The 23489-nt window shown below is 51.0% G+C and overlaps 1 protein-coding gene across 3 annotated transcripts in view; it reads right to left on the bottom strand.

Annotated features, from left to right (window-relative positions):
• Positions 1-1017: 1017 nt before the first annotated feature.
• The window catches only part of ERGIC1 (endoplasmic reticulum-golgi intermediate compartment 1), a 120854-nt gene continuing 98382 nt past the window's right edge, over positions 1018-23489 (bottom strand). For all 3 annotated transcript variants that reach the window (XM_017859277.1, XM_017859275.1, XM_017859276.1), the window contains 3 exons: positions 21387-21487; positions 18580-18702; positions 1018-2992 (listed from right to left, as the gene is read on the bottom strand). In XM_017859277.1, the coding sequence (XP_017714766.1) occupies positions 2885-2992; positions 18580-18702; positions 21387-21487 (332 nt within the window). In that variant the 3' untranslated portion in view covers positions 1018-2884. The remainder of the gene's footprint in view (positions 2993-18579; positions 18703-21386; positions 21488-23489) is intronic.

Below are 23489 nucleotides of genomic sequence, written 5' to 3'. Positions count from 1 at the left end.
GTGTTTATCCGCATTAGTGCTGTTCCGATGAAAGTCTCGTAGGACTGGGCAGCAAGATGGGAAAGATCCATGGAAGTCCATTGCTCACAGCTGATGATGATCTCTCACTGCTGAGCTTAGGGTTGAAGAAGGAGTGCCAGGTCCTTTGAAATCAAGAATTTACGAATCCCTTTCATTTATGGAGCCCTTAGCTCAGAGCTCTAAAGAAGAATGTTAGTCTTGTTCTCAAGAAGACTATATCCTATTTGGGAATACTCGTAATGGTACAATCACTATTTTTGAAAACTTACTGTGTACCAGCAATAAACACTCTTCTACATAGACAATCTCATTCTGATATTTCTGTGCACATACTAGAGATTCTATTTCTGAAATACCCCTATGTGGTAGTTTTATTACTATCCTCGTTTTCACCCAACAAATCTGAGGCACTGAGAGGTTAAGGACCTGGACTGAGGCTGCACAGCTAGAAGGTGGTAGATCCAAGAACATTCTGGAGGGCTTAATAAAGGGAGGGCTTCATCTAAGGGGCTTGACTTTCTTTCTTCTTTTCTTTCTTTCTTTCTTTTTTTTTTTTTTTTTTTTTGAGATAGAGTCTCGCTCTGTTCCCTAGGCTGGAGTGCAATGGTGCGATCTCAGCTCACTGCAACCTCCGCCTCCCAGGTTCAAGCGATTCTCCTTGCTTCAGCCTCCCCAGTAGCTGGGATTACAGGTGCCTGCCACCACGCCCAGCTAATTTTTGTATTTTTAGTAGAAATGGGGTTTCACCATGTTGGCCAGGCTGGTTTTGAACTCCTGACCTCAGGTGATCCACCCGCCTCGGCCTCCCGAAGTGTGGGATTACAGGCGTGAGCCACCGTGCCCGGCCAGAGGGTGTTTGACTTTCTGATCATCCTCACAGATCTCCTTTTCAACTCTTCTATCTTCTCTCCTCTAGAAGTGAATTCCATTCTGGCTGTGATTCCAGCCTCTAGGTTACCCAGTCCCAATCAAGGTAGAAAGAATCACACCATAATATTTCTGAAAATCAGCCTTTTAATCTAGTTGAACCCAGTGAGTGGGGAAAGAACTAAAATATTTTTTTCCCTTGAGACTTTGATTATAAGAATAACAGGTCAGAGGTGTCTCTTCCATAGGAAACTGACATCCCCTATGTCCTCCGAGTTTTTTTTTTTCCCCAAAAAATGCATAAAAGTAGAATTTCAACTCATGTGCATGCCACACATTTCCATCCCCACCCCACCCTGCCCCACCCTCTACAGGCACACATATTCACACACCAAAGGGACTCCTTTCTGTAACTGAGGAACAGAATGTAAAAAAAGAAATCCATCCAAGTGGCCACAGATACCAGAAATAGCCAAATGCGTTTACACTCACAACATCAGTCAACTCATATGCACAAGGAGAAGCTTCTCCAATTGGAGCTTAGAGCCAAAAATTACAAATGGCAGAGACTTGAGCTATCCATAAGATAATTTTAAAAATCCTTCCACTGGACACTCCCCTTCATTACAAAAGTATGCAAACAATCTTGCTATAAATGGAAAACAGGCGTGTGGCTCTCTCCCTGGGATATGAGGGCATAGCTAAAATTCCCTGGGTGGAATTAATGCCTGGACCATTGCTCCTCCCTTTCAGGACAAAAGGGAAAGGATGAAGAGGAGCAGCAGGGTAGGGACCCACCTCAGGAGCAGGTGGGGCACCCTGGAGCTGCCCCAGGGGCTGAGCACGTGTTGGCATGTGACCAGCTGATGGAACACAGGGGCAAGTGGGCCAAGACTGGGTTGTAGAGAGACCCAAGTGCTCTGCACCCACAGGGAATCCAGAAGGTAGAGGTCCACGGACAGGACAGGGCTGGCCTCCTTTGTTCCTCCACCTAAGGCCTTGGGACTGATGGCGTCCATCTGAGAGAGGCTGCACGATGATTTCAGGGTCGCAGGAAGGATGCTTCCCATCTGGACATAAGTGCACAAACCACGTCTATCTGGATCTGAAAAGATGACTTCCCCTTCACACAACCCCCACTCCCTACCACTGCAGATCCCAGCAGAGTGGTGGGAGGTCTTGGCAGTGGGAACCAGCCCCTTCACCAAGAAATGCTGTTGCCACACAGCACACAGGCTGAGGCACATTGGTGGGGGGTTCAGAGGAACAAGGAGAAGACAGGAAGAGGAATCTGTGACCCGCCTTGTGACTGGTGGGCAGATTCAAGTCTCTACCGCTGCTGCTGAGCAACTGGGCATCTGCGTCTTGGAAGAACAAGACAGGGTGGGGGTAAAGGCTTGAGGCCTGGCCTCTAGGTTGGGCAGGAAGGGATCGGGCAGAAGTCAGGGTTCCATCTATAGTGACAAATGGTAGGGGTTTGCTTGGGAAGTACCATCTTTCGTGGAAGGTGCTGGGTGTATAAAGGAGTACCTTTGGGCAGCCTGGTCCCAAAGCTGACAGCCCAGGTCTGGTGCTGCCCAGGGGAGAAACCAAATCATTAGTGTGTCCACACTGCGGGGGCCGCGAGATTGTTGAAGCCTGGCTGAGAGCTGATCGATATGCGTTCTGGGATATTCCTCTAAGAGGGAAGAGACTGCAGCTCTCCTAGGAGGGGTCCCCAAGATCCCTGGACTCGCCACCCCTTGCCTGACTCTACTCTTGGGGATCCCCAGGGAAAGGGGAACTGCAACTTCAGGCAGTGTAATTTGTCTAAAATAAAACACGGGGAAAAGAGGTAGCTGCGAAACATGGAGCCATCCTCTACTTTCCCCCCACCTCCCACACACACTTTGGGACACAGCCAGATTTGGGGCCAGATTGAGGGCCAAAGGAGACAGGGTGCTGGAGGCAAGGCTGGCGATGCCCAGGGTCCTCGGCTGTGAGGCTGGGTGCAGCGTCAATGCATCTTGCCCAGTTGGATCTTCTTCCAGGCCTCGGAGGCTGTGAAGATGCATGAGTCCAGAATGCCGGCGACGGTGAAGGTCCCGCCAATGATGGCACAGATCTGCAAGAGGGCAGGGGTGGGGTGGGAGTGTCAGAGGTCAGTGCTGGAGGATGCACCAGGCCAGACCCCTCCCACACCATGAGATGATGGGCTCTGCAAGGCAGACATTGCCCCGTTAAGCCCATAATGCCCACTACATAGTCACCAAGAGTCTTGAACATACTTAGGGCTCAAAGGAAACCAGTTATTGGATGGTGGATTTAATAATAATAAAATAATTATCACCATTATGAGCTCCTTTAATTCCCATATTCACCCTCTGAATGAGGAAGGCAATTATTAGACCCATTTCACAGGGGAGGAAACTGAGGTTTATTAGGTAACTTGCCTAAGTTCACGACGTAAGTAGCAGATGCAACTTGAACACAGGTACGTCTTAACCCTGGAGCCTGTGGTCTTAACCTCAACTCTGGATTTATCACATATTTACAATCCCATTTGCAGATGAAGGAAATGGAGGTTCTGAAAGGCAGTCCCAGGGGCCCAAGGTCACCCAGCCAAGAAGTGGCGTCCTGGGATTTGATGGGTAGTAAGCAAATTATCATATGAATAAATGCAAAATTATAACGTAGGCAAGTGCTACAAAGGAGAGAGAGGCCTTTGGTGCTACCAGAAAGCTTCTATCAGGGCAAGGTTTCTAATGGCACCATTGACATTTGGGGCCAGAGAATTTTTTGCCACAGGAACTGTCCTTTGCAGTGAAGGATTTTAGCATCCCTGGCCTCTACTCAGGAGATGCTGGTCATCCCCCCTCTCCCATGCTGTGACAACCACAATGTCTCCAAACATTGCCAAATGTCCCCAGAGGTCAAAATTGCCGCTGGTTGAGAACGGCGGTAGCAGGGAGATAATGAATGTCACCTGTCACATCTGTGCTTCGTAACTGCCTGCCACATCATAATCTACTAACCACCAGAAAATACACAATACTTACCTTCCCAGTGAATCCCCAGCTCAACCCTAGGCGGTAGGTACTATTCTTAGACCTATTTCACAGCCAGGGAAACTGAGGCACAGAGCCCCTGAATCCCTCGTCCAATGCCACAGCAAGTGGCTGAATAGGGGTTCAAAACTTTGGAGTCTGTGCTCTTAATGTAACACCCTGTTGCTTCTCAGGCGCAAAACACCCACCTAATTGAATCACAAAGCTTTGCAGTGGTCAGGACACCATTTGGGACTAATCGAACTAACGTTATGTTTTACTCAAAATGTTATGGCCTACAAATTGCTTTCTGATGACTTCAGAGATCAAAGCATGGATGATGGAAGACAAATGAAGTTCATAGAAGGTTTGCAAGGAAACTTACTGATTTGTAGGGACAGGATCTCACTCTGTCACCCAGGCTGCAGTGTAGTATGTGATCACAGCTCACCACAGACCCCAACTCCCAGGCTCAAGTGATTCTCCTGCCTCAGCCTCCGGGGTAGCCAGGATTACAGGTGGTGCCACCATGCCAATTTTTAAAATTTTTAATTTGTAGAGGTGAGGTCTCGCTATGTTGCCCAGGCTGGTCTCCAACTCCTGGGCTCAAGTGATCCACCTATCTCAGCCCCCCAAAGTGCTGAGATTACAGGCATGAACCATTGCTCCAGGCCTTGCAAGAAAATTTTAAACATATTTTCCTCTTGAGCATCTACTTTATGTCATTCATAAGAACCAACACCTCCTATCCTAGCAGCAGCCATAGGTCTCGGAGGAGCAGGAGTCCTACAGCCCATGAGGGAGATGGCTCTTCACTGAGTACCCATGGGGTACAGAGAGGGAAATAACTTGTCCGAGGTCACACAGTACATGGGACACTCGCTCTTCCCCCCACGCCACATTTAAGGGGCATTTAAATGACCACAGGACCCAGAATAAACAGTTGTGTGGCCCCAGAGGCCATTAGCGGCCCCAGAGGCACCACAGGTGGACGGCCAGCCACTGACCTGCAACCTCTGGGGAACTCTGGGAGCCAAGAACACCTTAATAGATGAACTGGTGCGCAGTGGTGGGAGGCCAGGAGACACAGCAAAGGCGAGAGGGAAGTACGAATCAAACCAGTGTTTATTTTTTAAAATGATATTTCCATGAGATGAGCTAAGCAGAGGACTGTGAGGCCCAGGACGGACAGACCAGGTCTGTATGGATGGGTGGCAGGAAGCAGCTGGTCCTCCAGTAATAACAGCCCAGGAAACTGGAGCAGCCCCCTAGGGAGTGGAGAGGACCGGGGGGCGCTGGGGGGATTATGGTGAAGTGTTTTAAGTGGGCAAGGCCCCTCCCTGCCGGCCTTAGAGCATGACGCAGGGGTACTTTTCAGGGAAGATGACGGCAGGGGAGCTGGTTTATTTCGGTAGAGTGGATCAGATGATGGGAGATTTTATACCACAAAACGCTTTTAGAGCTTGGATCAGAAGATAGGAAAATGTGACTTACGAGCAATGAAGCAAAAAATAAAAAATAACCACATACACACACACACACACACACACACACACAAAACACATCTGTATTCATCTACACACAATTTGGAACCCGAATGCTTATGACTCACAGACACCTGGCACCCAGTCTCAACTCTCCTTTCATGGGGCTGGCCCAGACCAGAGGGAGACAATGTGTATATTGAGGTACACAGGAAAGTACATCGCCTGAGGGGAAACTGAGGCCCTGGGGCATGGAAACTGCTATGCAACTGGCTTAGTCACAGGGTGAGTGACTGCAAGCCTGAAGGCTAAGGGGGAACCCTGAGGCAGACTCCCTCTGAGTATCTACTGATACTGGTCAGTGTGCCCCCATCACCCCGCATCTGTTGAAGGGGCTGGTCACTGTTCACTTGAGGAGGTGAGGGGAGGGGAAATCCTGACAGATTCCGGGGGGCTTCCCTCAAAGCTGAGAGAACTCAGCCGGCACAGTGGCTCATGCCTGTAATCTCAGCACTTTGGGAGATGAAAGGATGGCTTGAGTCCAGGAGCTTGAGCCCAGCCTGGGCAAAACAGTGAGATCCCCATCTCTACAAAAAATAAAAAAAAAATTGGCCAGGTGTGGTGGCTGTGGTCCCAGCTACTCTGGAGGCTGAGGCCTGAGGATCATTTGAGCCCAGGTCAAGCCTGCAGTGAGCTATGCACTCCAGCCTAGGTGACAGAGCAAGATCATGTCTTTTTTCTTTTTGAGATGGAGTCTCACTCTTGCCGCCCAGATTGGAGGTGATCTTGGCTCACTGCAACCTCTGCTCCTGAGTTCAAGAGATACTCCTGCCTCAGCCTCCCAAGTAGCTGGGATTACAGGCGCCCATCACCATGCCCAGCTAATTTTTGCATTTTTAGTAGAGATGGGGTTTCACCATGTTGGCCAGGATAGTCTCGAATCCCTGACTTCAACTGATCTGCCCACCTCGGCCTCCCAAAGTGCTGGGATTACAGGTGTCAGCCACCATGCCTGGTTCCGTGACTTAAAACAAACAAACAAAAAATGCTGAGAGAACTCTAGCGGCCAGGCCCACATTGCCACGGCCCTGCTTTCATTATTTTATCTCTCATCCCTCAGGCCTCCCCAACACACTGGCAGTCAGTAGGAGGTGACTGGCATGAGGTGACGTAGTCACAGGAGGGGGTTCTGGCACTCCCAGGAGTGGCACTTCCTGGATTCTGACATTGGAAAGATTCAGAAATGTCCAGCACCAGGGCGTTTCCACACCTGAACTCGCTCAGGGAAGTGGCTGGTCATGGCTGTCCCTGTCTTAGAAGGTCACCATGCCTACTGGAACATGGGGAGATGCAGCCATGAGGCTCTGCCAGGTGGTGTATCTGCCTTGGAATTCAGGCCCTACATGGGCGGCAGCAAGATGACAGGCTTTGCCATTGAGGATTCCTGGGATGATGTGGGAACAATGGGATCCAACAGCAGATATTCTGAAGCTGGAGGAGATGCTGGCGGGATCTCAGGAACGCAGAGGGGAGGGCAGGGGTGCCACTGGCAGGAGGGAAGACGGTGATTGGCATGTCCCTGGGCTGTGGGGACGGGGCCTGGGAGGAACACTAATGAATTAAAATGAAAACAAAGCAAATTGCAGTCCTGACACTTAGTTCCCACAGCCTGTTGTTGTTCACACAGAGAAACGAGGCCTCTCCAGGGGAGCCCAGGGCAAAGCTGGGGCTGGGAGGTGTGTACCTCCCTGTTGGACATGGTGAGGGTGGCACGAGGTGAGGGCTGGGGAGTCCACCCGGCTTTCCTGCCATGGCAGCAGAGAGCACCCAGCCTTTGCAGGCTGCATCGTGGCATCACTTGCTAATTCTAGCCATGGGAGAGCCTTTACAGGCCTCAGTTTCTTCACCTATAAAACAGGAAAGCCAGCCGGGTGCAGTGGCTCATGCCTGCAATCCCAGCACTTTGGGAGGCCAAGGTAGGAGGATCACGTGAACTCAGGAGATTGCGACCAGCCTGGTCACATGGTGAAACCTGTTTCTACTAAAAACACAAAAATTAGCTGGGCATGGTGGCAGGCGCCTGTAATCCCAGCTACTCGGGAGGCTGATGCATGAGAATTGCTTGAACCTGGGAAGTGGAGGTTGCAGTGAGTTGAGATTCAGCCACTGCACTCTAGCCGAGGTGACAGAGCAAGACTGTTGCCAAAATAAATAAATACATAAATAAAAACAAAAATAAAGCGGGAAAAGCCCTGCTGCTCTGCTGAAAACACATCTGGAGCACCTAGCACTTAGACATTCAGTAAACGAAACCTGATCTTATCTTTCAGTTCACTGGAAGGCTCTAACCTTGTGGTTAAGATCTGGAATTTTCTAAACCTGAGACCCACTCAACCGGAAACATCAGTAAAATATTACTTATTCCCCAGAGCACACCTTTGGGTCTCAACTTCCGTTCTCTCTCTAGCACTTTTAGCAGAGGGCAGGATGAGTCATATAAGAACAGGACAGCAAGAGTGTCCCAGGCACCACGGGCAGACTCTCTGAGGCTGCCGGGGGCCCACACACTCCAAGGGCCCTCTGAAGTTACTCAGCAACCCATTCAACAGATCGGGTAGCTGAGGCCCAGACAGGGTGTCCTCAGGTAAGTGCCAAGATGTGTTTGTGATGAAGAACGTCCCTGCAGGGCAAAGCACCTTAGGCCAGAAGTGGGTTCCACCCTCTGGCCAGTGAGGGAGCTCCCTAAATCTCAGCACCTCAAGTCTATTGGGAAAACTCTCATTTTCCTGAATGCCCAAGGAGAGAAGACAGCAGACATAACTGACCACATGGGCGGTGCACAAGACGCGGTTGTTGAATAAGTAAAGGAGTGAGTGAAAGAATGAGGAGCGGATGGGTGGGTTCCAGAGTGAGGGAACGAATGACCTGCTCAGGAAAGGCACAGAGTTCCACACCCAAGGCAGGGGCAAAGGTGGCTTGCTCAGGGGAGTCAGTCGGGGGCGTGGGGAAGGCAGTGCTGATGAAAAGGTGGGCCTGGAGGGGGAGACCCCGGATGGGGCAGGCAGGATGTGCCCCTCTCCACTAAGTTGCTGCGCCTGGAGACCCTGCACCTGGAAAGCGATGCCATGGAGGGCCTGGGCTTTGGAGGCTGGCAGAACTGGCTTGGACCCCTCCATCCATGTGCTCTTGTGCCACCCTAGCTCCCGGTGCCTGTTTTGTGGCTTTTAAAAATGGAAAGACTGGCCGGCCATGGTGGTTCGTGCCTGTAACCCCAGCACTTTGGGAGGCCGAGGCGGGTGGATCACCTGAGGTCGGGAGTTTGAGACCAGCCTGGTCAACATGGTGAAACCGTCTCTACTAAAACTACAAAAATTAGCTGAGTATGGTGGCAGGTGCCTGTAATCCTAGCTACTCAGGAGGCTTGAACTCGGGAGGTGGAGGTTGCAGTGAGCCGAGATCACACCACTGCACTCCAGCCTGGGCAATAAGAGTGAAACTCCGTCTCAAAAAAAAAAGAAGGGAAGACTAATCCTCACCCCCTAGGACTGTGGTGGCATTGACTGAGAGTGGCTTGGTCCCTTGCGGCTGCCATGCTCTTGTATCTCCCAACCAGGCCTCGAGGCTTGGGGAGAACCTGGGGTGGGGTCTTCCCTGTGGGGGATGAGGAAGCAGGGCCGCTGAGCCAGGAAGGGCCACCTCGGCCAGTGCACGCACCACTGCTCTGGGCAGCAGCCACAGCTCCAGAAACAGAAACAAGGACAGTTCAATACCTGGGCCCCAGTGAGTCTGAGGGCAGTGCAGGAAGCGGCATTCATCAGACGTTACCCGATAATGCCCCTCTGTGCCCACCAGCAACTTCCTCCCAGGGGCCCCGTCAGCTTCTTGGCCTCCCACTGTGACTAGAATGAAGTCAGCCTGTCTACCTTTAAAAGAGGTGCGTGTGTGTTTCCCTTACATTTTCATTATGGTTCTTAATTCCTTAAGGGAAGGATGTGTTAGGCACACTGGAGGGGGAGCTAAACGCCTGTTTTTCCACCAGCACAAACGCCTTCCCAGTGCATTAGTACCCCCCTCCCCATTACTCTCCCACAGTGTGCAATGGAGAGGCACCACACACACCGCCGTGGGAGGTGAGATTGTGGGCTTTGGAGTAGACACTCCTGGGGTCCAATCCCAGCTCTGTGGCCCTGGCCGGGAAAGCCAGTTCACCTCTCTGAGCCTCAGCTTCCCCCATCTGTAGAATGGGGCCCACTGCAGGGACTGGGATGACACTGTCCAGCTGCCTGCTGCACCCTAAGTGCCCAGGAACTGTTCAGTCACTTTCCTTGTTCAGTCAGCACTGCTTTAAAAGCATGTGGAGGAGGCGCGGCATGAGGAAATAAATAATGAATTGGAATCTCATCAGGCTCCAGCAGCGGCAGACAGGCTGGAGCCGGGGATGAGAACACCAAAGTCGTGGAGGAGGCAGAAGTTGGGGGTGTAGTCGTGGAAGGGAAGTGGTTGACTGGGCCCTGGAAAGGCTGGGAATGGGGGAGGAGAGGGTGTGGTATCAGGCCTTCCAAAGCTCCAGGGGCCTCGGGAGAGTAGAGGCCTCCCCCTGACATTTTCACAATTCCTATGGGCTGCAAAATACCCACCCACCCCACCTCGAAAGAATTCACTTTGGTTGAGCATCTATTATGTGCTGGGTCTGAGATGGCACCTTCTCCTCTTTTCTCATTCAATCCTTGCCACTGCTAGGTGACCCTCATTTCACAGACAAAGACACAGAAGGTCAGAGAGGGAATGACTTGTCTATGGTCACAGGCTACCGAGTAAGCAAGGATCACTAGAAGCCAGGTTTGGGAGGCTGCCAAGGGCCTGCTTTTTCTCTTAGCCCACCTTGCCTCATTCCCAGCCGGAAGACTCTTCCTGGCCCCTCTCTTCACGTACAGATAGCTCCCATGCAGGGAATCTGTCTTCTCAATTCTGTTAAGGTTTACGTACCAAATTTCCTGACGTAAGGGATCCCCGTCAGCAAGGGCTGTGAAGTAAGAAGCTGTGCATCTATAAAAACCAGCCTGGTGTGCAAAATGGAGCCCACTCGGTCTCATGTTCCTCTTCCGCCTCCGAACCTGCTCTGGGAGCGCGCGCGCCAGGAGGCCCCTGTCTGTGTGCAGACCCAGTTTGGAGCAATCTGTCTCTGGAACACAACCTTCTTGAAGATCTAGTTCAGCTCAGAATACCACGGAAGGATCTGAACTGAAGTGTTTCGCACATTTCCAGACCTGAATCACCAAGCTCCTAATATGGGTTCTGTTCTGTCCCTTGGAGAACAGAAATCGTCTTGGTGGGGGGTGTACCAAGGCGTACAACTCTCCTTCTATTTGCTCACTGTTTGACACCTATTTATTCCCACATTGATGCACTGGATCTAGAGATCAGCGATGACTAAACCTGGCTTTGTCGGAGCTCATGGTCCAAGGAAGGGAAACACCGAGGGAACTCTGAGCAGGGTAGTGGGGGCAGAGAGGAGAGAACCGAGGCTGCATATGGGAGCTCTGAAGGCTGTCCTGCCACTCCAGGGCCAAGACGATCATTTTTCTAACTCACATCATCTCAGTGGGTAGAACCTTCTCAGTTTGAAGTTTGTCTCTTGTCAATTCTTCTTCTTTTTTTTTTTTGAGATGGAGTCTTGCTCTGTCACCCACGCTGGAGTGCAATGGCACAATCTCGGCTCACTGCAACCTCTGTCTCCCTGGTTCAAGCGATTCTCCTGCCTCAGCCTCCCAGGTAGCTGGGATTACAGGTGCACACCACCATGCCTGGCTAATTTTTGTATTTTTAGTAGAGACGGGGTTTCACCATGTTAGTTAGGTTGGTCTTGAACTCCCGACCTCATGATCCACCCGCCTCGGCCTTCCAAAGTGCTGGGATTACAGGCGTGAGCCACCGCGCCCAGCCCTGTCAATTCTTCTTAATGCCCACTGCCCTCTTTCCTGCCCCAGCCCTTGCTGCCTTAGTTTCTGGCAAATGTTTGCAGAAGCCTAAACAGATGAACAAAAGGTATCAGATATGGGCAGGAAAACTTGCAAACTATCAGCCAATCTGCCTCAGATGGACGATGGCTTTTTTAATAGTTTGTATATGTGAAGCTGTGATTTCACCATGCATATTCACAATAAAATAAAACTTTGTTTCCTGCTCTAATATTTCTTCCTGATTCCCAGGATGAAAGTCACTGTATCAAATGGTCCTGGTGTCTGTCTTACCAGGAGTTCTATGACTTCTGGGGGCTTTGTTGCTGCAACACCCCTGACAGCCCTTGTTTTGGAAGACAGAGGCTCCCGAGACAGTGCTGGGGGTAGGGGATGTTGCAGAGGCAGGCACTGGGGTCACGTTTGAGTCTTGCCATTTGCTGGCTGTGTGTTCTTGGATGAGTTTTTTCACCTCTCTGAGCCTCAGTTTAATCCATTTATAAAACAGGAACAAAATCATCTACCTTGAGGGGTTGCTGGGAGGGCTAAAGGAGGTAACTATGTAATTACCTAATAGGGGTAGCTATATGATCACTTTTTCCCCTCATCCTGTCTGGCTAGGGAAAATATGATCTTTTTTTTTTTTTCTTTTTTGAGACAAGGCTGGAGTGCAGTGGCACGATCTTGGCTCACTGCAGCCTCCACCTCCCGGGTATAAGTGATTCTCCTGCCTCAGCCTCCACAGTAGCTGGGACTACAGGCATGCACCACCACACCTGGCTAATTGTTTGTATTTTTAGTAGAGACGAGGTTTCGCCATGTTGGCCCGGCTGGTCTTGAACTCCTAGCCTCAGGCGATCTGCCCACCTTGGCCTCCCAAAGTGCTGGAATTACAGGTGTGAGCCACTGCGCCCAGCTGAAAATATGATCACTTCTTTAGGCAGCTGCCCCTTACACATTTTTGAGCACCTGTGTCCAGGCCAGGCCCTTCACTGGATGCTGGGGACACAGGTAAGTCAGACCCGGAGGTCATCATCAGGCCTGGCAACCAGGCAGGGCAATCTAAAGTCTGGGGGATTAGTCCCCTGGTTAGAAAGCATGAAGGAGGGCAGCAGAGAGGAACGTCTGTGGGTGGGGCTCCCTGTAGCAACTCTCCCTCATACCCAAGTTAAGCCCTGGCCAAGGGCCCTGAGCACCACTCGAGTTAAGTGAGCTGCACAAATCTTCAAGAATGATAGGTTTTGAGTAGCACGCAACAGGAGGGTGTCATCGCCATCTGGTACTTCTTGGTGGGCAAAAACCATCCCAGCCACACTGGCCCAACTGGCGCTTTGTGACTTCTGGCTGTTCCTCCAAAATAAAATCAACCACGCAAGGAAAGAGATCTGACACCTCTGAAGCCATCCAGTCTGTCACCACAACCCACTTGAAGGCAATCTCAATCTCAAAAAGGGAGCTTCAGCAAGTGGCAGGGGACAAATGTGTTGTGTGGGAGGGGAGCACTTTGGAGGGGATTACTTGCATGTCGTCAAACATGATCTGTTTACTCCCTTAGCACTGGAATGTTCTGATAGAGCACAGAACATCGCTCTGAGCAAGGTGCCCCACGTGCCGAGAGAGAGGAGCTCCAGGAAGCCTGGCTAGAGACTTCCAGGAGGAAAAACTGTTTTGACTGGGGATACACAAGCCCTTTCGGGACAGTGAGACCCTGGGTGGGGGGGCAACCCGGAAGCAGCCAGGTACTTAACACTCAGCAATGCATCTGGGAGGCCCCACCTGCCTCTACCCTCCCTCCCTCCAGCCCACCCACAGCTGCCTCCCAGCCCCGCAGCCGCCACATGACGACATCCTGACCTAAGCCCCTCTTCGTCTCCAGCCCCTCTAAGGAGCTATTTGCAGAGGCCCCCATTTGCCATTTAGGGGCTTTGCACGCAAGTGTTTGATTTTAAAAAGAGAGAAAGAGAAGCCACAGCAGGTGCCTCCACTTCCATCCCAGCCCCACCCCACCCTCCGAGGGCTCCCAGGGATCTTTGTGCCGTGTGTGTATGTGTGTGTCTGAGTGCTGGCGTCATCCCCACATCTGCTGCCCTGTGACAAGGGCCTTTGAAGCTCCACAATGACGCCATCTGCCAGGCACGGCCAGCCGGCTGGCTCCTTCAGAGCTGACCCCACGGTTACCATGGCAACCAAGGTGGTGCCAGGGGGCCTTCAGAAGAACCACCAGGCTAATGATGTCAGGAGGTTCCCTGCAGCAGTGTGGCCCACAAGCCCGGGGCTTTGTCAGCCCATGCTTGAGCAGAGGTGGGTGGGGCAGAGATGGAGGACAGGCTGGTGGCCAAGGACAGGAAGAGAAGAAGGAGTCATGGAGGCATTGGGTCTCTGACGAAGGAAGCGTCTCCCCTGTGGCTTCTCGGAGGCTCCTGCTCTCAGAAGGTCAGCGGCTCACTGGGGAGTCCGTCACCTGCCAAAGAGGGTGGCACGGCCTGCATAGGACACGTTACACTGGGCACCTCTGCGCATAGTATTCCCTTTCCTGGGGCCCTTTCTCCTCAGCTCAATGCCCATCACAGGATTCCCTTCTTGGAGCTTCCCAAACAAAGGGGATGGCGCCCTCTCGTTTGCCTGCAGTGTCAGGCACACATCTCCACTACAGCCCCGCCAATGCTCCCTGCGCTCACTCATCTGCCGCACCAGCGGGGTCTCCTTGAAGGCAGGGACTGTGTATGATTCAGCTGACCCTGGTGCCTGCTACAGAGGCCGGCACATGGTGAATTCTAGCAAATGTTAAGTGAATAAATGAAGTCCCTTCATTTCTCAGCCACTTGCCAAGTGATTTCTTTTCTTTTCTTTTCTTTTTTTTTTTTTTTTTTGAGATGGAGTCTCATTCTGTCCAGACTGGAGTGCAGTGGTGTGATCTCGGCTCACTGCAATCTCTGCCTGCCAGGTTCAAGCAATTCTCCTGCTTTAGCCTCCCAAGTAGCTGGGACGACAAGCATACACCACCATGCCCGGCTAATTTTTTGTATTTTCAGTGGACACGGGGTTTCACAATGCTGGTCAGGCTGGTCCTAAACTCCTGACCTGGTGATCCGCCCACCTCGGCCTCCCAAAGTGCTGGGATTACAGGTGTGAGCCACCGCGCCCGGCCAATTTATTATTATTTTGTGAGACAGAGTCTCGCTCTGGCACCCAGGCTGGAATACAGTGGCATGATCTTGGCTCACTGCAACATCCGCTTCCTGGGTTCAAGTGATTCTCCTTCCTCAGCCTCCCGAGTAGCTGGGACTACAAATGCCTACCCCCATGCCTGGCTAATTTTTGTATTTTCAGTAGAGATGAGGTTTTGCGATGTTGATCAGGCTGGTCTTGAACTCCTGACCTCAAGTGATACCTCTGCCTCAGCCTCCCAAAGTGCTGGGATTACAGGCATAAGCCGCCATGCCCGGCCATTACCAGGTGATTTTTAATGCCCAGAGTCTCAGCTGCTTTCCATACAATAGCAAACAGAAACAGGGACAGAGAAGAGCCTTTTGAACCCTACTGTGAGGCATGGATGGAGGAGGTTTCTCTGCTACAGTCGATGCTACAGGTGCTAGGGCCTCTGAGGAGTGGTCTAGACCTGCATGGAGGCACCAGGGAACCTACTTGTATCTCTGTGTATGGCTTATCATGGGAATGAAGTAGGAGAGCTGGAGTAAGAATCAGCACCAAGACCCACTTGGGGTGTGCTACCCTGTGGGGTCTTGTGAAATCATTTGCTCACAAATCCCCTGATTTTTTGGGTCCTGGGGTCTGTGCATCTCCCCTCAGAGTAGCTACATCCACGTCCCTGCACACCAGTAGTACATGTGGGTTCCTGTGGCTTCACATCTTCCCAACCTTTGTCGTAGCAGGTTTTCAATTTTTTTTTTTTTTTTTTTTGAGACGGAGTCTCGCTCTGTCACCCAAGCCGGAGTGCAGTGGCGCAATCTCAGCTCGCTACAAGCTCCGCCTCCTGGGTTCACACCATTCTCCTGCCTCATCCTCCCCAGTAGCTGGAACTACAGGTGCCCGCCACCACGCCCAGCTAACTTTTTGTATTTTTAGTAGAGACGGGGTTTCACCATGTTAGCCAAGTTGATCTTGATCTCCTGACCTCGTGATCCACCCGCCTTGGTCTCCCAAAGTGCTGGGATTACAGGCATGAGCCACCATGACTGGCCTTCTTTTTTTTTTTGAGACAGAGTCTCACTCTGTTGCCCAGGCTGGAGTGCAGTGAAGTGATCCTGGCTCATCACAACCTCTGCCTCCCAGGTTCAGGTGAATCTCCCATCTCAGCCTCCCAAATAGCTGGGATTACAGGTGCACATCACCATGCCCTGCTAATTTTTGTATTTTTAGTAGTGCTTTGCCATGTTGGCTAGACTGGTCTTGAATTCCTGGCCTCAGGTGATCTGCCCGCCTCAGCCTCCCAAAGTGCTGGAATTACAGGTGTGAGCCGGCCAAGCTTTCAATTTCTGTCAGTCCAATAGGATTCAATTGGGTCTTTTAATTTTTTCATTTTTCTGAGACCAGGTCTCACTTTGTTGCCCAGGCTGGAGTGCAGTGGCACCATCATGGCTCAATGCAGTGTCAACCTCCCATGCTCAAGCAATCCTCCCACCCCAGCCTCCCAAGTAGCTGAAACTACAGGCATGCACCACTATGTCTAGCTAACTTTTTAACTTTTCTTTTGTAGGGATGGGGTCTTGCTGTGGTAATCAGGCTGGTTTCAAAATCCTGGCCTCAAGTGATCCTCCTGCTTCCACCCTTCTAGAGTGCTGGGATTACAGGTTTGAGCTACCATGTCTGGCCTGAATTGAGTCTTGTTTTAAATCTCATCCCTCCAATTTCTAGTGAACTTGAGCATCTTTTCACTGCCAGTATCATCTCCTCTGTGAAGAGCTGGTCCTTGGCCTTGTCTATTTTTTTTTGGTTGTTAACTTTTTCTTTCTTTTTTTTTTTTTTTTTGAGACGGAGTCTCGCTCTGTCGCCCAGGCTGGAGTGCAGTGGCATGATCTCAGCTCACTGCAAGCTCCGCCTCCCGGGTTTACACCATTCTCCTGCCTCAGCCTCCCAAGCAGCTGGGACTACAGGCACCCGCCACCTCGCCCGGCTAGTTTTTTGTATTTTTAGTAGACGGGGTTTCACCATGTTAGCCAGGATGGTCTCGATCTCCTGACCTCGTGATCCGCCCACCTCGGCCTCCCAAAGTGCTGGGATTACAGGCTTGAGCCACCGCGCCCGGCCTGGTTGTTAACTTTTTCTTACTGATCTCTAGGAGTTCTTTACATATGAATTCTGAAGGCTACCTCTTTCCCATATGTGTGGCCAGTATCTTCCCAGGCTGTGTGTGGTGTTTTTGCTTTATGTTATGTGCCGTTTATTGAACAGAAGTTTTTAACTTTTATGTAGTTAAAGAGAACAGCAAAAAACTGTCTGAGGCTCATGTAAGCACCAGACTTATGACACCCTTTGTATGTCTCTGTCTGTTTTGTGGGGGTTTTTGTTTTGTTTTTTTAGAGAAAGGGTCTCGCTCTGTTGCCCAGGCTGGAGCGCAGTGGTATGATCATGACTCACTGTAGCCTTAAAATCCTGGGCTCAAGTGATCCTCTCACCTCAGCCTCCTAAGTAGCTGGGACTACAGGTGCGTACACCACTACATCCAGCTAATTTAAGAAGATTCTTAGAGATAAGCTTTCACAATGTTGCCCAGGCTGGTTTCAAACTCCTGGCCTCAAGTGATCCTACTGCCTCAGCCTCCCAAAGTGCTGGGACTACAAGTGTAAGCCACTGTGCCCCGTCCTACTTGGCTTTCGTATCTACAAAGAGCTTCTCCTTTCACGATCTTCTGAGTCCCACAAGGCCCTGGGAGGTGGCAGGAACAGAGATGATCATTCTTACGACACAGATGAGAAGGCAGAGACCCTGTCACAGCATCCCACTGTTCTGCCTCCTGGCACCCACTCTTTCCTCTTCTAGTAGCTGGCCCCTGCCTTTTCTCTTGAGGAACCTCATTCCTCACAATCTCTGTCCCTGTGGTTTGGATGGGGTTGACACCAGAGCAGGTACAGGGCCTAAGCCTGGCCAACCAGAGCATTTGATTTCCTAGGCCACAAGGATGGCATGAGGCTTGAGCTGGGCCAGTGAGAGCACTGTCCTATCTAGGACTTGGTTAGAATGACTGAGAAAGAGGCCATTTCTACTGGTAAATTCTACTTGAAGATGAAGTCAGTATAGAGGAAAGCAGATCCGAAGACAGAGACCTATTCCTGGCAATGTTTGAGGCTGGATCCAGCCATGCCTGAGACCTTCTACTCCTCAGGCCAGCTCAAGGTCTGGTTCTGGATCTTCGGTAACAGAGTCCTGACTAATACTGACCTAGTTATTGTGGGAAATCAAAGAGCCAAGACCTTTGATCTTGAACCATCATTACAAGTATAAAGAAGTACAGAAAAATAAGGGCCTCCCAATGCTATATTTATCTTTAGGTCTCAGTTTCCAAATCTGTGAAGTAGGGATAGCCACCCTGTCTCTTCCATCTCAGCTAACTCTGGCTTCTTCAGTGCCTCCTGGGCCTCTTGGGTGAAGTAGGGCACCCTGGCCCTCCTGTTCTGACCCCAAGGACCTTCTGAATGGGAGGCCAGGAAACAGTAGACGTGATAGAAATAATCAGCATAAAGGAAAACTAACATCAGCTTGAAGCCGCCCTAGAGAAAACTGGATGTGGTAAAGACCACGGCAAAAAAGAGAGAACAGGGAGGAAGGAAAGAGAAAAATCTGACCCTATCAGCAGCTACAACTGGAAATTAGACCTGAAAAAAAAATGAGTTAAATCTTTGGTGCAAAATTTACACATTAAAGGATAAACTCTGCTAAGAATAATTTCCATAACAATGAAAAACTGGAGAAAATCCTAAACATCTACTGGAACCATATGGAGATCTGCTTCAAGAATTAAATGGATTTCGGGGCATTCGCCTCTGGAAAATACTTTCTAGACAAAACGTCATTGATACTGATGTGTTTCTGAGAACATTTCTCAGCATCCTGTGGGTCGAAGCCTCCTGTGCGCAGCCAGAGCCGCTAGCCCTGTAGGCTACATCCTGTTTCAGCAAGAACAGGTGACGGGCACCAAGGAAAGGGGCCCAGAGCAGGCGCAGGGTGGCTGGCTCAGGGCCCAGCCCACTGCCCCAGGCCACTCACCGTGGTGATGAATCTATACAGTGGCTGCCGTCTCTCTGTGTACTTGACCGTGATGGGGCTGAGGTCGTAGCGGAACCAGATGGCAGGGATGATGCGGCCTGTGTGGCTGTAGGCGACGTATTCCTGGGGTAGAGGATATGAGAATCAGAAGTACAAACTGTGTCGCAGGGTGGGTGGGTCCCCCAGTAACCTTCCAGAAAGGACTTCCCTCCCTCTCTGCTCCACAAAGCCCGACTCCCCACTCCCTCTCTCAATCCCTTCCCCTGGAGGCCCTGGACTCTGCTGTGCACAGCTGGGCATTTTTGACCCCCTTGGTTGTTTAGAAATTGACCATGTGAGCTGCAAGCAGCACCAGAATCAGAAAATACATTAGAAAGCAGAGCTGTAAAAGGAAAAGTGTAATTGTTGGCTGAGTAAAGGCCTATGGCCTCCTTCAACCCCTAGGCCATGCGAAATCCATTCATTTATTCAACAATGGTTTGCTGAACGCCTCCACTGTGGTGGTCTATGGCTGGCTGCTGGGGACCCCGAGGTGAGCAAGTCCTGCCCTTTCCCCAGAGGGAGTCACAGTCTGCAGAAGGAGGAAGACATAAGAATATCCCTAACACTGCGACATCACGCATGTTGGATGGAGGGTCATGGAGAGTTGAGGGGGCCATGAACAAATGAACGAATGACCCATTCTCCCAGGAGGCATCTGGGAGACTGGGGAGGGGACATTCTGAGCCACACATGATGGATAAGCAGGAGACCCGGTGTGTGTGTGTGTGTGTGTGTGTGTGTGTGTGTGTGTGTGATGGGTGTAAATGCCGTGTGGGGAGTGCACTAGCTTCTTCAGAGGAATGGACTGAACTGCAAAGCCAGAAGGCCCCGCCCTGCCACCAACCTTCCCAAGAATGCACACAGCAGGGACTAAGGCTACTAAGGGGCTGAGCTAACAGTGCGTCCTTGGGCCAGCCCCTCCCTCCCTCAGGGACTTGGTTTCCCCATCTAAACACTGATGGGCCTGGGATGATGACCCCTGGGATCTCTCCAGTTCAGGCACTTGAAGGTGCTAAAATCTGCAACAACTGGAGACCATATTGAACCACTGGGGTACCCCCAACCCCAAATGCCGAGCCTGAGGAGCCCAGGCCGCTCCAGAGGTAACACTGAGCCCTGACCTCCCACTGGGTCACTGCTGCCTGCTCCCAGGGCAGAGTGCGGCTGCAGCCACAGAAGCTGAGCAAGCTGTTTGGCTGCTCGGCCTCGCAAGCTGTTTGGCTGCTCGGCCTCGCCAAAGCACTGGGAAAAGGAGCTTTGAGTAAGGGAAGATCAGCTTTCTCCAGGAGAGCTTCTGGGGTAGGTTGACTGTCTGAGTCACAGCCTAGAGCTGAGGGACAGAGAAAAGAGTGAAAATAGCAACAGTATCATTTACCTAAAGGTTTTTATTTTTTGGTGGGCTAGGCATTTTTGAAAACATTGCCTCACGTGACTGCAATCTTATAAAGTATCATCTCCATTTTATGAATGAGTAAACTGAGGCACACAGTGGCTATGTGACATGTCGCGGGTCAACAGCTAGTGAATGTCTGAGCTGGAATTTGAACTGCAGTGTGGTCCTGAGCTTGCATCTGTGCTTTTTCATCTGTTAGTTGCTATGAGCATGTGAGGGTTACAATGAGATGCCCCTTGTGAAACAGTGAATAAAAGAAACAGAGCTCCCGGGAACATCCATTTAGGGCGAGTCAGAACAGAGGGACTAAGTCACTGGACAGAGAGCAGCTCGCAGGTGGGCAGACTCACAGCCCCTTCCTTAGACTGAGGCATGAGGTGACCAAGAAGCCAGGCTCTGGAGCTCAAGGAAAACCTGTTCTAATCCCCACTCAGCCACTTTATAGCTCTACAACCACCTCTCAGTGCCTCGATGGCCAAATCAACAAAATGGGCTCAATAACAGTCTCAACATCAGAGCTGTCATGATGATTGAGAAGATGGAAGAAGAGAGCTTAGCACATCTAGCCCCCAGGAAGTACTCAATGACTGACAGCTATGCCTCCTATTATTGTTATAATTAACTGAACTAAACAGGTATCACTTATAAGGGGTTTGGGCAGCCTTGGAATGGAAGAAAAAGGACAGTCCAGGTGGTAAGTGGGAAAAACCCATCCACCAGGGTCTAGCAGGGGCATCTCAACCAACAGGCTTCAAGTATTCATGTCCCATTGGTGTGGTGCCCCTGGGGAAGCCCAAGGCTGTCTTAGCTTGAGACTACTAATTTCTGGGCCATCCCACTCTGCAGACTCTGACCATGCTCTGCTGCCCACTAAGGCCTGGTGTCTTCTCCATGACTTTGAGTGTTGGGGTCCTGGGGACACCTCTGTCAATCAACAGCAAATTAATCAATAGCCATCTTGGTGTGACTCAGCAGCCTCATGAGTTTGGGTAAAGTGCCTGTGCTCTGAGAGCAGGAGTGTCTGTGTGTGTTGAGCACCCTGGGGTCTGTGTCTAAAGGACTCGGACCAGATGCAGGGCTGTTTGAGAAACACCCCTGCAACCCCAGGACCTTTGTAGGACGGGGCCTACCTGCTCTTTCTCAAACCCTATCTCCTGGTAGATCTGTTCTCCTTGACTCTGAGACTGCCACATGGCAGGGACTAGGCCTTTCACCTTTACCCAGAGACAGAGCCTGGCCCAAGCTAACCCCCAGGAAAGGCCTCCAGAAAGGAACCGGAAGAAAGTGCGTCCGTGCAGCCGCCTGTCGTCTCTGCTCTCCGTCAGCAGAGGGCGCCGCCGCACAGAGCTCGGCCCAGCCATCGCTCGCGTACCTTGTTGGCCACCGTGTACTGGTAGGAGTACCGCTGCTTGCCACTCTTGTCCTCATAAACCGTGGGTACAATCTTCAGGATGTAGTCGTGGGAGGCCAGGGCTGCGGGAAGGACACAGCAGAATGAAGCAGGGGGATGGGCACTGCCCGCTGACAGCTCTGTGCCATTTCAGTCCTAATCCTAAACCCCCGGGCACAACAGGGGGCTCATTCCCCACAGTTTTACCACCAACCAACTGCTCTTCATCTTCTCCCCTTGGACACAGGGAATTGGGAGACTCTATCCATCAGGATCTTCCTCCTGCACTGTATATACATTACTAAAATTCTGGAAACAACCCAAACGTCCATCGACAGAGCAACCATGAAAGAGTGAGTGTTGGCCGGGCGCGGTTGCTTACACCTGTAATCCCAGTACTTTGGGAAGCCGAGGCGGGTGGATCTTCTGCAGTCAGGAGTTCGAGACCAGCCTGGCCAAGATGGTGAAACCCCGTCTCTACTAAAAATTTAAAAAATCCCAGCTACTCAGGAGGCTGAGGCAGGAGAATCGCCTGAACCTGGGAGGCGGAGGTTGCAGTGAGCTAAGATCACACCACTGCACTCCAGCCTGGGCGACAGAGCAAGACTCCGTCTCAAAAAAAAAAAAAAAAAAAAAGTGGGTGCTAGGAGCAGCTATTCTCCAACAGGGAAAAGAACCAAGTCATGGATTGGGGGAGGGGGAGGCACTCTCTATCCATGTACATATATAGGAGAATTATCTGGAAAGTTGCCCAAGGAACCATGGGCAGCTTTAGCTTCTGGGGAGGAAAGCAGGATTTGAGAAAGATCCCATTTCATTGTACAACCTCTGATATTGTTTGAATAGTTTTACTTTTAAAACAAACTATGTTTCAGTATTAAAAGAAAAGAGCCTATCAACCAGAAAAACTGCACGGGAAAATGGGGAAAGAAAGCAATGGCAGATCGGTTCTTCCTGGATGGGGGAGCTGCTGAAGGCAGGGATGGAGCCTTACTCATCTCTGTGTCCCCAGAGCCCCGTGCAGGGCCTGGTACCAAGTGGACCGTGGCAAATGCTTACTGAATGAATGAACGGATGGAAGGATGACTGGACAGGGGCATGAATGAAAGCACAGATGAATCAGCTGCTGATAAGCATGAGGTAACTGGAGTCCAATGCTGGGCTAATAGAATGCTGGCCCAGAGCGGCCAGATATCACCCAGGAAAGGTATGAACTGTCCTGGGCCTTCTGGGATGCTTACAGGAAGCTCATGGGCCTTCCAGAATCTCGGGTCATGGACTACAGAGCTAAAATAACACAGCAATTTAGGCCTGTGGGTTCTAATCCTGGTCGCATAGTCGAGTCAGTCCTCTTCTGTAAGAAGGCTGGGGATGCAGACCGCATTCACTGCCCTAACACTCCCTCCCTGCCCCGACACTCCCTTCCTGTCCCTTCCTGCCAAAGCCACATCTCAGTAAGCAAAGGAAGTGCTTCCTGAATTGTTCTGAGTGAGTTCCTCTGAAAACCTGAGAAAAGTCCTGCAGCCGCAGAGCCAAGTCCATGAAGACTCCAACATCTCTCTGTTCAACCCTGTAATGGTTCTCAGATGTCAGAAGCAGTCGAATCATTTGGATTAAAGGACACCTGGACCTCTTTCCAGGAGCAGCCCACTAAATGGGTCAAGGGTGGAGCTCAGTATCTGCATTTTTAAAACAAGAGCCAAGACCACGCTTGACAGTGGTGTCCAAATGCCTATTGCCCTAGGTTAAAAATGTGAAGAAATGAAAAAGTGAATGCCTTATCAAAATCACCCCTGTAATATTTCTTGTTAAAACTTGTACAAGGCTGGACATGGTGGCTGACGCCTGTAACGCCAGCACTTAGGGAGGCTGAGGTGGGCAGATCACTTTAGGTCAGGAGTTCAAGACCAGCCTGGCCAACATAGTGAAACCCCATCTCTACTAAAACTACAAAAATTAGCCAGGCGTGGTGGCACACACCTGTAGTCCTGGCTACTAGGGAGGCCGAGGCAGGAGAATCGCTGGTTGCAGAGAGCTGCCACTGCTCTCCAGCCTGGGCAATAGAGCGAGACTCCATCTCAAAAA

This window comes from Rhinopithecus bieti, unplaced genomic scaffold (genome assembly GCF_001698545.2).
Source record: "Rhinopithecus bieti isolate Rb0 unplaced genomic scaffold, ASM169854v2 scaffold_49762, whole genome shotgun sequence".
Lineage (NCBI taxonomy): Eukaryota > Metazoa > Chordata > Mammalia > Primates > Cercopithecidae > Rhinopithecus > Rhinopithecus bieti.
The sequence above is the reverse complement of the archived record's forward strand: the minus strand, read 5'-3'. Positions and strand labels throughout refer to the sequence as shown.